Consider the following 15,306-nt stretch of genomic DNA (forward strand, 5'->3'; position numbering starts at 1 on the left):
AAGGCCACAGGCAATAGACACAGCCAGGTTTCTGATGTTTCCTGTCAGAGCTTAGCAAGGATCCTCTTTAGAGTTTGATTGGCCCTTTCTACTTTTCCTAAGACTGGCCTCCATGCAGAATGAAGACCATATTGAATTCCTAGAGCGGATGCTGTGTCTTGGGTTATTGTTGCTATGAAAGATGGGCCATTATCACTCTATAAGCTTTTAGGCAACCTGCATCTGGGAATCATTTCCTTAAATGAAAATTTAGAAACCTTGATTGACTTTTCAGGCCAGATAGGAAAAGCTTCAATCCAACAGGTAAAGAATGGTATCAACCAACACTAATAAATATTGGAATCCTTTACATGGGGGCATTTGGGTATAGTGTGTTTGCCAATCTTCTTCTGGGTATGATCCCCTATGCTGAACAGGCTTTACTAGTGGAGTAGGTAAAAGTTGGTTCTTTGAGTTTTTTAGGGGGGCACACAATTCACAGGCCCAAGTCACTTGTTTTACTGTTCTAAGAAAGTCTTTTCGGCCAGGCGCGGTGGCTCACTCCTGTAATCCCCAGCACTTTGGGAGGCCGAGGTGGGTGGATCACAAGGTCAGGAGTTCAAGGCCAGCCTGGCCAACATGGTGAAACCCCGTCTCTACTAAAAATACAAAAATTAGCTGAGCGTGGTGGCAGACGCCTGTAATCCCAGCTACTCGGGAGGCTTAGGCAGAGAATTGCTTGAACCTGGGAAGCAGAGGTTGCAGTGAGCTGAGATTGCACCACTGCACTCCAGCCTGGGTGACAGAGTGAGACCCTATCTCAAAAAAAAAAAAAAAAAAAGTATTTTCCTATAAACAGATGAGCCATATTAATTGAAATGAGAAATCTCTTCCCAAATGAGTAGAGCCATGCCAATACTTAACTATTTTCCATTGATCAGCCCTTGGGACATATCATCTGTCATTTGCATCAGCCATCTGGAAGTGTTTGGAGTTAACCCATGGGTTTTAGCCCATTTTTATTCTTTTCTAGTATTAACCATGCTCTAGCTTTATCGTCACCAAGGCAGTGGGCACCAACATGCCTACCAGATTAACTGGTTCCCTCAAATGCAGCTGTCTCAGCTGTAGCATCTACAAAATAAAAGAAAAATGCCCTTTTATTCTTTTAGAGTTTTTTTCTTTTTTCTTTTCTTTTCTTTTCTTTTCTTTTCTTTTTTTTTTTTTTTTTTTTTTTTTTTTTGAGATGGAGCATTGCTCAAGTTGCCCAGGCTGGAGTGCAACGGCACTATCTCGGGCTCACTGCAACCTCCACCGCCCTGGTTCAAGCAATTATCCTGCCTTAGCCTCCCAGGTAGCTGGGATTGCAGGAATGCACCACCACACTGGACTAATTTTTGTACTTTTAGTAGAGACGAGGTTTCACCCTGTTGGCAAGCCTGGTCTCCAACTCCTGACCTCATGATCCGCCTGCCTCGGTCCCCCAAAGTGCTGGGATTACAGGCGTGAGCCACCGCACGTGACCTATTTTGGAGTTTTCCTTTTGATGTCCCCTGCAGTGAATCACAGCAACTTCTTTAGGCAGCGAGGAAGCATCTAGTAGATTTAAAATTCCGAAATAATGTTCTATAGGGGAGCCCTTAGCAGTTAAAGAGTCCCCATTATTTCCAAATAGCAGCATGAGCGTGAACACCAGGAAGCCATACTTGGAGTTTATGTACGTGTTAATTCTTTTTTTAAATTATTATTATTTTTTGAGACGGAGTCTCGCTCTGTCTCTAGGCTGGAGTGCAGTGGCACAATCTTGACTCGCTGCAGCCTCTGCCTCCTGGGTTCAAGTGATTCTCCTCCCTCAGCCTCCCGAGTAGTTGGGACTACAAGTGTACACCACCATGCCCAGCTAATTTTTGTATTTTTAGTAGAGATGGGGTTTCACCATGTTGGCCAGGCTGTTCTGGAACTCCTGACCTCAAGTGATCTGCCTGCCTCAGCCTCCCAAAGTGCTGGGATTACAAGTGTGAGCCACTACACCGGCCCCAGTAGCCCATCTTTTAAATCTGGCCAGCTGGAGTAAATTTGTTCCATAGCTTGTGTACATGAATGATCTAGGGTGCCTGTGGATCCAAGTAGATAGGTTGCCAGGATTAAGTACTTCTGTTATACTTTAAGAGTTATATCAAGAGTATTTAGCGATAAAGCCTGATACTTTAATAACTACCCCCTACTCATCTATTGGTGCCATTTAGCTTCCAGGGCCTCTTGTTATTTGGTGTGGGGTCAAAACCTCCAGATGTTGTCCCAAAGTTAATTTATTGTCTTTATCTAAGAGAAGAGCAGTTGTTGCAACTTCCCTGAAACATCTGAGTCATCCTGAAGCCACATGGCCAATTGGTTAGAAAAATATGCCATGGGTCAAAGGATGTATCCCTGTTTCTAGACAAGAACACTCAGGGCTGTTCTTTGTTTCTCAGCCACATAAAGGAAGAAAGTAAAGGCTGTCCCTAAACCCACGGGGAAGAATTGTCCAAGTTGACACAGAAACCAAATGATTATTAGGTAATCAAAAGTAAAGACCACAATAGGGGACTCAGAAAAAGAAACGTTTCACTAGGGAAGGGAAACGACAAAGGTCTACAAAGGACTGTCCAAGTTCAGGTCAGTAGTGGCAAGCAGGACAAGATTCACATGGCCTTGCCATTTGTAACCAAAAAGCAAAAGTCATTCCATTAGCAAGGAGATGAAAAAGAACTGCTGAAAAGCAATCTCCGGTTTTCCATCCTGGAGCAGTTCACCTACAGGGGACTGGTATAATTACTGCCAGGCTTAATCTTTCACATTAGACCTTTTCATTTAAAACTTGTAAATGCGAAATTCCAGGTAATCTTTGCAGAAAAGGAGAGACAATAAACAATTCATTTAAGTGGTCTAGATCTAGAGAAAGTAAATATTGCAGAGTCATTTGTCCCCAGTGTCTTCTAGCAACATGCCAGAACAGACAGGCAAATGGCCCATAACCCAAAGGCAAACAAGGAAAAGGAAAGTTAAAAACCTCAGGACCGGTTCAACGAGACCTCTCTCATAAAGCAGCAGTAGAGCGGAGAAAGCAATCAGGAAACTGGCAAGTGGCAGCCTTTGGAAAGCTCTTACAGAGAGCACAAGGAGGACAGATCCACAGTTGAATAATGGTTAACATCCCATTGTGCTGAACCCATTTTCAGCTGTGAGGGGCCTTTAACCCTCCCAAGTAGGCCTCAAACCCAATCTTAGATAAGTCCTTGTCCTTCATCGGTATAAAAATATATTCCCCTACTTACCCAAAGTCAGTCAGTTGGTGCTGCGCAGTCTATTTCTTTTGGGTTGAAAGTCTCACCTCAATAAAGTCCTTGGAAGCTGCCACAGGAAATGTTACTTAAAAGGAATTTTGTTCCAGACCCAAAAAGCAGGTTCTTGGATCTCAGGCAGGAAAGAATTTAGGGCCAGTCACAGAGCACAGTGAAAGAAGCAAGTTTATTAAAGACTACTCTATTACAGAGTAGGGTGTTCTCAGAAAGCAAGAGGAGGACCCCACACCAAAAATTATGTAGCTAGCTAAGAATAATGGTCTCATGTGCCTTAGTACAACAGCTTGTGATCCGCTTGTGACAGAGTATTAGTGGTGTTATTCTCTGTGTAACTATTGATTTCAGCAAAAAGTTATGAATATATTATTATCTTTGAAGAGAAACCTATTCTTAAACTAAGAATGCTTTCTGTTCTCAAGATATCAGGACATCAGGACATTTCCTTAAGTTCTGGGTCTTGTTTAGTGAGTAAGAATCATTAGCTTGTTCCCTCAACCAAAAGGTCTTGTTACGGGTAGAGGGTGTCCAGGTTCATGGCATCTTGAACAAAGAATTGGACAAAATGTACAAACCAACGAAAGAATGAAGCAACGAAACCAGATTTATTGAAAATGAAAGTACACTCCACAGGATGGGAGCAGCCCCTATCTAGGGGCTCAATAGCCAGGTTACAGAATCTTCTGGGGTCCAAATACCCACTAGAGGTTTCCCATTGGTGACCTGGTGTTCACCCCATGCAAGTGAAGTAGTGGCCTGCAATCAGAGGCTGAAGTGAAGTTACAAAGTTGCACTTCTATGCAAACGTCTTATCGCAGGTCATTATTTCATTTGCATGGAGTGCACACCAAGTGGTCAATGGGAAACCTCTAGTGGGTATTTGGATTGACTGGTGGCTTTCTGCAACCAATCAGAGGTACTTTCAATTTTCCATTTGCCCTGCAGAAAAGCAGGTTTGCAAAGGGAGTAACCTCTGGTCCTTTTTGTTACTTAGGCATAGAAAGTTGAGGTTTTCCTTTTGATTTAGTTCTAGGAAGTCAGTGTGAATCAGCCTTAGGTTTCCTGCCTCCACACCCTATTCTCCTGCCTCAGTCTTATGATGGAGAATACTTAACTTTCTGGGAATGTAACCCAGCAGGTTTTGCTTTATTTAGATTTTATTCAAGATGGAGTCACTCTGGTTTGGACTCCTCTGACAGTGGGAGTGAAGTAGAAGTGATAGGGTTTCTTTACAGTTCTTATATCCAACTATTTGATTTAGTCTATAGGGAATTCCCCTTTGTCTTCTTTAGGCATATTGAAGCATTTCAACAGGTATTTAGTACCTGTGAGCTAGCCAACTTGTTACTTTGTATCTTTTTAAGTACCTACTCTTTACTAGTTATTGTCTGAGGCACTATAACATCTCTATTCACTATAGCAATCTTCTGAAGATTAGATTCCATTTTATAAGTGAAGATTACAATTTTGAGGGGTGATATGATTTATTGGAACTCAGATCCTTCTGACTTTCAAATAGCTGTTTCTTGGACCAAAGGACAGTGAAATGGTGATGACTGTATCTGCATGAAAAGGGAACAAAGAAGCTGTCTGACTCTTCACTTTCAGCAAATAAGGTGGCTGCTGATGCTAACCTGAGCGCAGCATTAGGCTATGGGAAAGCTTTCTCCAAATTCAAATAATCATTTTGTTACAGGAAAGGGGTCCCAATCCACTACAACAGGGGGTCCCTGGATCTCATGCAAGAAAGAATTCAGGACAAGTCTGTGTGCAAAGTGAAAGCAAGTTTATTAAGAAAGTGAAGGAATAAAAGCATGGCTACTCTATAGACAGAGCAGTCATGAGGGCTGCTTGTTGCCCATTTTTATGGTTATTTCTAGATGATATGTTAAACGAGGGGTGCATTATTCATGCCTCCCCTTTTTAGACCATATAGGGTAACTTCCTGACGTTTCCATGGCATTTGTAAACTGTCATGGCGCTGGTGGGAGTGCAGCAGTGAGCACGACCAGAGGTCACTCTCGTGCCTGTTTTGGTTTTGGTGGGTTTTGGCCGCTCCTTCACTGCAACCTGTTTTATCAGCAAGGTCTTTATGACCCGTATTTTGTGCCGACCTCCTATCTCATTCGGTGACTTAGAATGCCTTAACCATTTGGGAATGCCGCCCAGTAGGTTTCAGCCTCATTTTACCTAGCTCCTATTTAAGATGGAGTTGCTCTGGCTCACACGCCTCTGACAATTTCATGTTCATTTTTCTCTTTGAATTCATGAGAAGCACTGAAGAGAGTGCATGAGGTTTCTGGAAAATGCCAATTTTAAGTCTTTTAGTCCATAAGATTCCCTGTTATAAATTTCCTCCCCGGCTGAAAAAAAGTAACGGTTGACCATAAGAAAGATGGCGGCCGCAGCTTCTCCCCGGCAACCCGACGCCATTCTCCAGCAATCGCATCGATACATTTAGTGCCTGCCTGTTTGCACGTCATTTCCGGCGCCGGCATGGCGGGGTGAGCAGCCGGCTGCCTTATTAAGACTCAGAATTTAATCAGCCTGGTGAGCCCACTCTGAGGAGATGGAGTATCGCTGAGGTGATGGGAGAGAATGTGGTCGTTAGCAACATGGAGAGAGAAAGTGGGAAGCCCGTGGCTGTTGTCGCAGTTGTGACTGAGCCTCGGTTTACCCAGCGATACAGAGAATATCTCGAGAGGCAGAAACTCTTTGATACACAGCACCGTGTGGAAAAGATGCCGGATGGCTGGGTGGCGCTACCAGTGCTGGGAGAGACGCTTCCAGAGCAGCACCTGCAGGAGCTGAGAAATCGTGTTGCCCCAGGCAGTGCCTGTATGCTGACGCGGCTCCCGGATCCTGTTCCTTCAAAGAGGGCCCAGGGTTGTTCACCTGCCCAAAAATTGTGTCTTGAGGTGAGTCGCTGGGTGGAGGGCCGGGGAGTCAAGTGGTCAGCCGAGTTGGAGGCTGATTTGCCCCGATCATGGCAACGGCATGGTAATCTCTTGTTGCTGAGTGAAGACTGTTTCCAAGCCAATCAGTGGAAAAATCTGGGACCGGAACTCTGGGAGACCGTTGCCTCCGCACTTGGCGTCCAGCGTTTGGCAAAACGCGGGCGGGTATCACCGGATGGCACTCGAACTCCTGCAGTGACACTGCTGCTGGGTGACCATGGCTGGGTAGAGCATGTGGATAATGGTATCCTTTATAAGTTTGACGTGACCCAGTGTATGTTCTCCTTCGGAAACATCACTGAGAAGCTTCGAGTGGCATCCTTGTCCTGTGCTGGAGAAGTGCTGGTGGATCTCTATGCAGGGATTGGTTATTTTACGTTGCCTTTCCTAGTTCATGCTGGTGCTGCCTTCGTCCATGCTTGTGAGTGGAATCCCCATGCTGTAGTTGCTCTGAGAAATAACCTTGAGATCAATGGAGTAGCAGATCGGTGCCAAATACACTTTGGAGATAACAGAAAACTGAAGCTCTCAAATATTGCAGATAGGGTGATTCTGGGGCTGATTCCCAGCTCTGAAGAAGGCTGGCCCATTGCCTGCCAAGTGTTACGGCAAGATGCTGGAGGCATTTTGCATATCCACCAAAATGTGGAATCTTTCCCAGGGAAGAATCTTCAGCCTCTTGAAGTCAGCAAAACAGAGAAAGAACATTGGCTGTATCCTCAGCAAATTACCACCAACCAATGGAAAAATGGAGCTACCAGGGATACTAGGGGAAAAATGTTGTCACCAGCCACCAAGCCAGAGTGGCAAAGGTGGGCAGAATCTGCAGAAACTCGAATCGCCACTCTTCTTCAGCAGGTGCATGGGAAACCGTGGAAGACACAAATTCTGCACATCCAACCAGTGAAATCCTACGCTCCCCATGTGGATCACATAGTCCTGGATCTGGAATGCTGCCCCTGTCCTTAAGTTGGCTAGAGGAGGTGGACCCTGGGACACATGGGATCCATGTACGAGTGGTCCTTACTGTATCTGTTCAGTCGAGGTTGTCATCCCTTTTGTCCCGTGGTGATCAGTTTTTTTCATATTTTGTAGCCCTGAAAGCAGGCTCTAGATCAATTCAAATTATTTCATTTGTCTTCCATTGATAACATAGAAAATGAAATACCTATTTGGGAGAAGCAGCATGGCCCACTGAAATGAGGCTCAGTTGTGCAATTATGAATTCCAAATTCTGACCTCAGTTCTGGAATTGAAGTTTCAGTATGTTTTGGCCTCGGGTTTTGTTATTTGCAAAAGGAGAGTTTCTTTGAATTGTCTCACATCGCTATTTATTAAGCAGCTATACACAGGACATTGATTATTTTAAGAGTGAAAGACACAGTACTTTTTCCAAATTGCTCTGGCTACCATATAGAAAATTGACTGGAGGAGGGCCAAGATGGAAACAGGGAGACCAGTGAGGCGGCTTCTGTGGTTGTCTAGGTCTGAGGTGATGGTAACTTGGACTAGGGTGGTGGTAATGGGACGTAGATGGATATGATAAATAAAATTGACAGACCAAGCAATGGAATCAGAATAAGTCCTTAACCTGATGGTGCTTTGTTATTATGACTAAATTAGAGAGAGAAGGGAACAAAAAATATTTTAGTGTATTTACATTCCCTTACTGTGGCATTCCTAAATGATTGTGGGGGGATGTCTTATAAATTTGATTTGTGGTAGAAATATGGTTAAGAATCACCAGTCTATTTTTCTTTTTTTTAAAAGCTCATCTGCTGAGGACGAATCACTATTCTAAATCATAGGGAATCTAGATTTCTAGCCTCAAGCTTGTGCAATAGCTGCCAATTAATAGGTATTAAAGTTCCTATTAAAATCTTAGATTTGTATAGGCCTCATACTCCCTCTTCATCTTCCTACCGTGGCTGAGAACACGAGGGACAACCTAAGAAGCTATAAGGAATGTGAAATATTCTGCAGAGCATTTCCAGCCTCACCTTATTTTATGGCTGTCTGCCATAAAAGATGGTTTGCCATTGGAGTGACTAATTGTTCGTTGTTTTTTGTTTGTTTGTTTGCTTTTTTGTTTTTTTGAGACAGAGTCTTGCTCTGTCACCCAGGCTGGAGTGCAGTGGCACTATCTCAGTTCACTGCAACCTCTGCCTCCCAGGCTCAAGCGATTCTCAAGCCTCAGCCTCCCAAGTAGCTGGGATTACAGGTGTGCACCACCATGCCCAGGTAATTTTTGTATTTTTAGTAGAGATGGAGTTTCACCAGTTGGCCAGGCTGTTTTGGAACTCCTGACCTCAAGTGATCTGCCCACCTCGACCTCCCAAAGTGCTGGGATTACAGGTGTGAGCCACCACGCATGGCCCTGGGTGACTAATTGTTGATTACCACTCAGAGCTTTGTTTTGGTGTATTTTAAAGCTATCTAGGCTGATTTGCTAGGTGAAGGAAATATAGAAAAGTGTGGCCTTATATGATTGTACCTGACATTTGGCTGACTGGATTTGGGCATGGCTACTCATCTTTCTCTTGCAACAGTAGCAGTAAGGACAAGTTGGTGCTGTTTGTGTTATCCAACAAATATTAAGTGCCTATTATATACAGAAGCCACAGGAAACATAACGATCCATTAGATAGAGTTCCTGTCTCTGAGGAACCCACAACCTAGCAGCCAAAATAACAAAGGTACTCAAAGAAAGACTTGGAGTGCAGTAAGATAGGTGCCATGGAAGTGGTAGCATGTTGTAGGAATGCAAAGATGGGAAAGAAGAGTTCTCAGAACTGAATAGGGAAGTCTTCAGAGGTAGTGTTTGAATTGGCTCATGAAAACTGGGTAAGATTTTGATGGGCAGGTTGCAGGTAGAAACAGGCACTAGTAGAAGAGAATAACAGATGCAAAAGTTTGAATCCTCAGAAAATGGTATGTTGTCATTAGATAAGTTTGGAATAGAGGAAGCAGTGAGAGATGTGTTGAAGATGGGGGCTGTTGTAAGGATTAAAAAGCACTGTGTCTTATACACAGTAATCCCCTAGGGAGATGTTAGCCAGCATGTGATCCCACCACAAAAGCAAACAGCCTGCTTATTTCCATTCCCATCTCACAGAGTGGCCTCCCTGTGTTACCTTAATCATCTTCTCTTGTTTCTTGTTTTGTTTTTTTTGAAACAGAGTCTTGCTCTGTCACCCAGGCTGGAGTGCAGTGGCGCAATCTCTGCCCACTGAAACCTCTGCCTCCTGGGTTCAAGTGATTCTCCTGCCTGAACCTCCCAAGTAGCTGGGACCACAGGCATGTGCCAACACACCTGGCTAATTTTTTTGTATTTTTAGTAGAGATGGGTTTCACCGAATTAGCGAGGATTGTCTCGATCTCCTGACCTCGTGATGTGCCTGGCTCGGCCTCCCAAAGTGCTGAGATTACAGGCATGAGCCACCATGCCCAGCCAATCATCCCCTCTTTTACATAATGGGTTTTTCCTCACTTGTGTGCCCATGGCTTGCTGTCCTCAAATTAATGCTAAAGATAGCAACCTGGAGGTTAAGCCAATATGGGAAGGGAACAAGGAGAAACAATGGGGAAGATGAGCCAGAGAGTCAGTCTGGGGACTGAGGATTTGCCTTTTTGCCATAAGCGCTGGATAGATAGCTGATGTCAGGTGTGGCCAGTTGAATTCATTCGACCAACAGTTGTTGGACTCCTGCATGCTTGTGCTCTCCGTCTCTCATATATATATAACATATATAAAATGTAAACATATATGGGCCCTGTGTGTGCAGTGATGAAAGACTGACATGGCTCTGCCTTCATATTATTTATTTATTTTTATTTTTTGGAGATGGAGTCTCACTCTGTCGCCCAGGGTGGCGTGCAGTGGAGCGATCTCAGCTCACTCCAACCTCCACCTCCCAGATTCAAGCAATTCTCCTGCCTCAGCCTCCTGAGTAGCTGGGATTAAGGCATCTGCCACCATGCCTGGCTAATTTTTGTATTTTTGGTAGAGACAGGGTTTCACCATGTTGGCCAGGCTGGTCTCGAACTCCTGACCTCAGGTCATCCACCTACCTTGGCCTCCCAAATGCCTTCATAGAATTTAGATTCCACTCATTCAACTCCTGACTCCTCTACTTTCTGTGTGACCTCAGGCAAGTCATGAATCTCTCAAGATTTAGTTTCCTCATCTATACATTAGGGTAAACAATTGTACATATCCTATAGGGTAGTTCTTAGGCGTAAATGAATATATGTTAAGCTGTCATCATCGTGACTCACTGAGTGGTGAATACTTTTGTGAAATAAAAAGTATCTGAGACAGGTCTCAATCAGTTTAGAGGCTTATTTTGCCAAGGTCGAGGACACACGGGAAAAAGACACGAGTCATAGTAGGATCTGTGGCCCGCACTTTTTCCAAAGAGGATTTTGAAGGCTTCAGTATTTAAAGGGGAAAGTGAGGGTAGGAGGGCTAGGGGTAGAGGAAAAAAACGAAAAGGAGTGTAGGTAGTGAGTTAGGTGGTCATATTCTTATGAGGCTTTGATTAGTACTCACTGAATCCACGTTACATGTGAAGTGGGGTAGAGGAACAGTCAATTATGTATTTGTCTGGACTCAGCACATCTGCATATGTCTGGGGTGGGCAGAGGGATGGTTTCTAGTCTTGTCTTTGTGCTGTATCTGTGAAGATAAGCTGTTTACATTGTCAAGGTAAGGGAGACCAACTGAGGAGATATGTAACCTTCTATCTTGCAGCTGTGTTTAGGCACTTTTTTTGCATGATTGAGTTTCCAAGCTTCACTTTTCCCTTTGGCATAGTAAGTTTGGGGTCTCCCTTTTTTGTTGTTGTGGTTGAGATGGAGTTTCACTCTTGTTGCCCAGGCTGGAGTGCAATGACGTGATCTCGGCTCACCACAACCTCCGCCTCCCAGGTTCAAGTGATTCTCCTGCCTCAGCCTCCCGAGTAGCTGGGATTATAGGCACGTGCCACCATGCCCGGCTAATTTTTGTATTTTTAGTAGAGACAGGGTTTCTCCATGGTCAGGCTGGTCTCGAACTCCCGACCTCAGGTGATCCCCCTCCCAAAGTGCTAGGATTACAGGTGTGAGCCACTGCGCCCAGCCTGGGGTCTGACATTTTATTTTCCTTTCACACTTCATTCTATCAGTCTTTGTATATGATGAACCACCATTTCCTAATTTGGCTGTGAGGGGTTGCTGTTATGTCTGGCCTACTTGAGGCAGAATGTCATTATTTTGAAAAGTCATTCACTGGTTAATTAGGAGATACTGTGTACTCTCTCCATTAAGAGAGAGTGCTTGGAGCCAGTGACATAGAGATGAATAAAACTGAGTCCTGCCCACAATGGGATCACTCTCTGGTGACACGGATACAGAGAAAACAATGTCAATGCTGTTTACTAAGTGCTTAGATAGAAATATGGGTTTTTATGGGCACACATAGGAGAGGCAGCCACCCTCATTTGAGGATGTGGGTTGAGGATTGGACAGGGTGACTGGGAAGGTGGGAGCAGGGATGCCTAAGGGAGTGTTAAAAGAATGAGCAGGAGTTAATGTGTGAATGGAAGAACAGAAGCCTCCCTTAAGCTTTTTCTCTACTTAAGCATGTTCATTTACATTTCAATTTTCTTTGAGGACTTGCTGGGTTGCCCTAGTTGGGAAGAAGCATCTTATGGAACCAAGGAAAAAAGACTGAAGGGTTCAGGAGGCTCATGGGGTCCTTGTCATTTCAGTCCAGCAATTTGTATAAGCTCTAAAGGCTTCCCATGCAAGCTGCAATATTAGTTGCCAGTCAATGCAGCTACTTGATAGCGATATTGTGATTTTTTTAAAATTAGTAATTTTTTAAAACTCCCTCAAACTTGAGCTGCTTTATTAACTTTGTAATTTTAAAAAATTATATGAGTTAACTAATATATGAGTACAATATGTGCCTTTGAAATACACAAATAGGCCTGGTGTGGTGGCTCATGCCTGTGATGCCAGCACCTTGGGAGGCTGTGGCGGATGGATCACCTGAGGTCAGGAGTTTGAGACCAGCCTGTCCAACATGGCAAAACCCTGTCTCTACTAGAAATGCAAAAATTAGTCAGGTGTGGTGGTGAGCTCCTGTAATCCCAGCTACTTGGGAGGCTGAGGCAGGAGGATCTCTTGAACCCAGGAAGTGGAGGTTGCAGTGAGCCGAGATTGCGCCACTGTACTCCAGCCTGGGCGATAGAGCAAGACTCTGTCTCAAAAACAAAAAACAAACAAAACCATACACGAACAGAAATTAAAAATGGTAGAATTTAAATTTCATTTTCTCCTACCCTGGGCACACATGTGACAAAATCCAGTGTGTATCGTTCTGAACAGCCTCAGGGTACAGCCATTTTATATTGCACAAGCTGTAAAAGTAGTCATTTTCAAACTAAACTATTACTTAAAATGATCACAAGTATTTAAAATGTTTAAAATAAAGATCCAACCCTGTTCACTTGGGAAAGTTTGGCAGTTCCTTAAAATGTTGAACATAGGGTTATCATATGACGCAGCAGTGAATTAACCAAATAAATAAGACATGTGATAGAGGTATATACACCCAAGAGAATGCAAACATATGTCCACACAAAGGCTTGTACATGAGTATTTGTAGCAGCATTATTCATAACCAAAATGTGGAAACCCAAAGTCCATCAACTGATGAATGGTTAAACAAAATGTCATATCTATACAGTGGAATCTGTAAAAAGGAATGCAGTACTGATACATGGTTTCTGGATGAACCTTGAAAACATTATGCTGAGTGAAAGAATTCAGTTGCAAAAGGTCATTTATTGGCCAGAATAGGCAAATTGAGGAAACAGTTCCCAGGTGCTGGGGGGAGTGGAGACTGGAGAATGACTGCTAATAGGTACTGGGCTTCTTTTGTGGGAAGATGAAAATGTTCTGAAAATAGATGGTGGTGATCACTGCACAACTCTGTAATATATGAACCAGCTATTTAATTGTATATTTTTAAAGGGTGAACTTGCCTACTTGCTTCAGCAACATATATACTAAAAGGGTGCGTTTTGTAGTATGTGAATGATATCTCAAAAAAGCTGTTGGGGGAAAAAAAAAAAAAAGGAAAGAAGTTGGAAACATTTCCTACAGGAAGGAACACCAGAGCTGCATTTTGTTATTTTTAGGGTCTTGCTTTGTTGTCCAGGCTGGAGTGCAGTGGCGCAATCAAGGTTCACTGCAGCCTGGGCACGGTGGCTCCCACCTGTAATCCCAGCTCACGCCTGTAAACTTTGGGAGGCTGAGGAGGGCGGATCACCTGAGGTCAGGAGTTTGAGACTAGCCTGGCCAACATGGTAAAACCCTGTCTCTACTAAAAATACAAAAATTGGCCAAGTGCAGTGGCTCACGCCTGTAATCCCAGCACTTTGGGAGGCTGAGGTGGGCGGATCACAAGGTCAGGAGTTCGAGACCAGCCTGGCCAAGATGGTGAAATCCCATCTCTACTAAAAATACAAAAATCAGCCAGGGGTGGTGGTGGGCGCCTATAGTCCCAACTACTCGGGAGGCTGTGGCAAGAGAATCGCTTGAACCCAGGAGGCAGAGGTTGCAGTGAGCTGATATCATGACACTGCGCTCCAGCCTGGGTGACAGCGAGACTCCTTCTCAAAAAAAAAAAAAAAAAAAAAAAAAACCCCACAAAAATTAGCCAGACATGGTGGCAAACACCTATAATCCCAGCTACTCAGGAGGCTGAGGCAGGAAAATCGCTTGAACCCAGGAGGCAGAGGTTGCAGTGAGTGGAGATCGCACCACTGCACTGTAGCCTGGGTGACAGAGTAAGACTCTGTCCCCCCACCAAAAAAAAAAAAAAAGACTCACTTGCAGCTTTGACCTTCTGGGCTCAAATGATCCTCCTGCCCCAACCTTCTGAGTAGCAACCTCCCCCACCCCCCACCCCCGAGTTCAAGCAATTCTCCTGCCTCACTCCCTCCTGGGCAGTTAGATTACAGGCATGCACCATGCCTCTGCTAATTTTTGTGTTTTTAGTGGAGACGGGTTTCACCATGTTGGCCAGGCTGGTCTTGGACTCCTGACCTCAAGTCATCCGATCCACCCACCTCAGCCTCCCAAAGTGCTGGGAATACAAGTGTGAGCCACTGTGCCCAGTCATAATTTTTAAATTTTTTTATAGATATAGGGTCTCACTATGTTGCCCAGGCTGGTCTTGAACTCTAGGGCTCAAGTGATCCTCTAACCTCAGCCTCCCAAAGTGCTGGGATCACAGGCATGAGCCATGGTGCCTGTCCTAGAGCTCAATTTTGAATAGGATCAACCAGGTAAAGGCAGAGGAAGTGAGGGCCCCTTAACCTCTTCTCCAAGATAAGCTATTTGTCTCATTGAAACTTTCTCTTGAATCTTACAGTTACCATTGTGTGTTTCCTGTAGGCCCTTCTCCAGATTCTCCAAGTTGATCCCAAGAACCTTTTCACTGAGCCCAGAATTGACTCACAGTATCCATCCCAATTCCCCTTTCTCTTAAAAAGGAGAAGCTGGAAAACTCAAGTACTAAATTTCCCAGCCTCTCTTGCACAGACAGTGGCCATGTGAACCAGTTCTGGCAAGGAGCTGCAGGCAGAGGTCCCCAGGGAGGGCTTTGGGTCTCTGACCCTGGAGATGTAGCAGCCATCTCTCCAAGCATGCTAAGACTGGCAGAGCAGCATTGTAGGACTCTGATTTCTTAAGGGGATCTCTGATCAGCTACACAGCCCTGAAATAGGTCTATCTCTGAACTTGTCATGTGAAAAAAAATAAGTAAAATAACTTGCAACCCCACCCCCAAGTCTATTTAAGTCACTGTGGGAATTTTGTTTTTTAACTTACAAATATTTCTACCTGATATTCTGAGTACTAGATTAACCAAATAAATGAGACATATATAATAGAGATGAGTAAATACAAACTGAGCAGGAATGCTCACAGAGCTCATACGACCCAAAACAGGGCATCTTGAATCAATTCTTTTTTTCAGA

At 44.2% G+C, this 15,306-nt stretch overlaps 1 protein-coding gene across 1 annotated transcript; it reads left to right on the forward strand.

Annotated features, from left to right (window-relative positions):
- Positions 1-5,749: 5,749 nt before the first annotated feature.
- On the forward strand, positions 5,750-8,166 carry TRMT12 (tRNA methyltransferase 12 homolog). The gene has a single exon (XM_003919646.5). It carries the CDS (start codon positions 5,906-5,908, stop codon positions 7,241-7,243), a length of 1,338 nt encoding a protein of 445 aa, XP_003919695.2. The 5' UTR covers positions 5,750-5,905; the 3' UTR covers positions 7,244-8,166.
- Positions 8,167-15,306: the final 7,140 nt, after the last annotated feature.

This window comes from Papio anubis, chromosome 8 (assembly GCF_008728515.1).
Source record: "Papio anubis isolate 15944 chromosome 8, Panubis1.0, whole genome shotgun sequence".
NCBI classification, from domain to species: domain Eukaryota; kingdom Metazoa; phylum Chordata; class Mammalia; order Primates; family Cercopithecidae; genus Papio; species Papio anubis.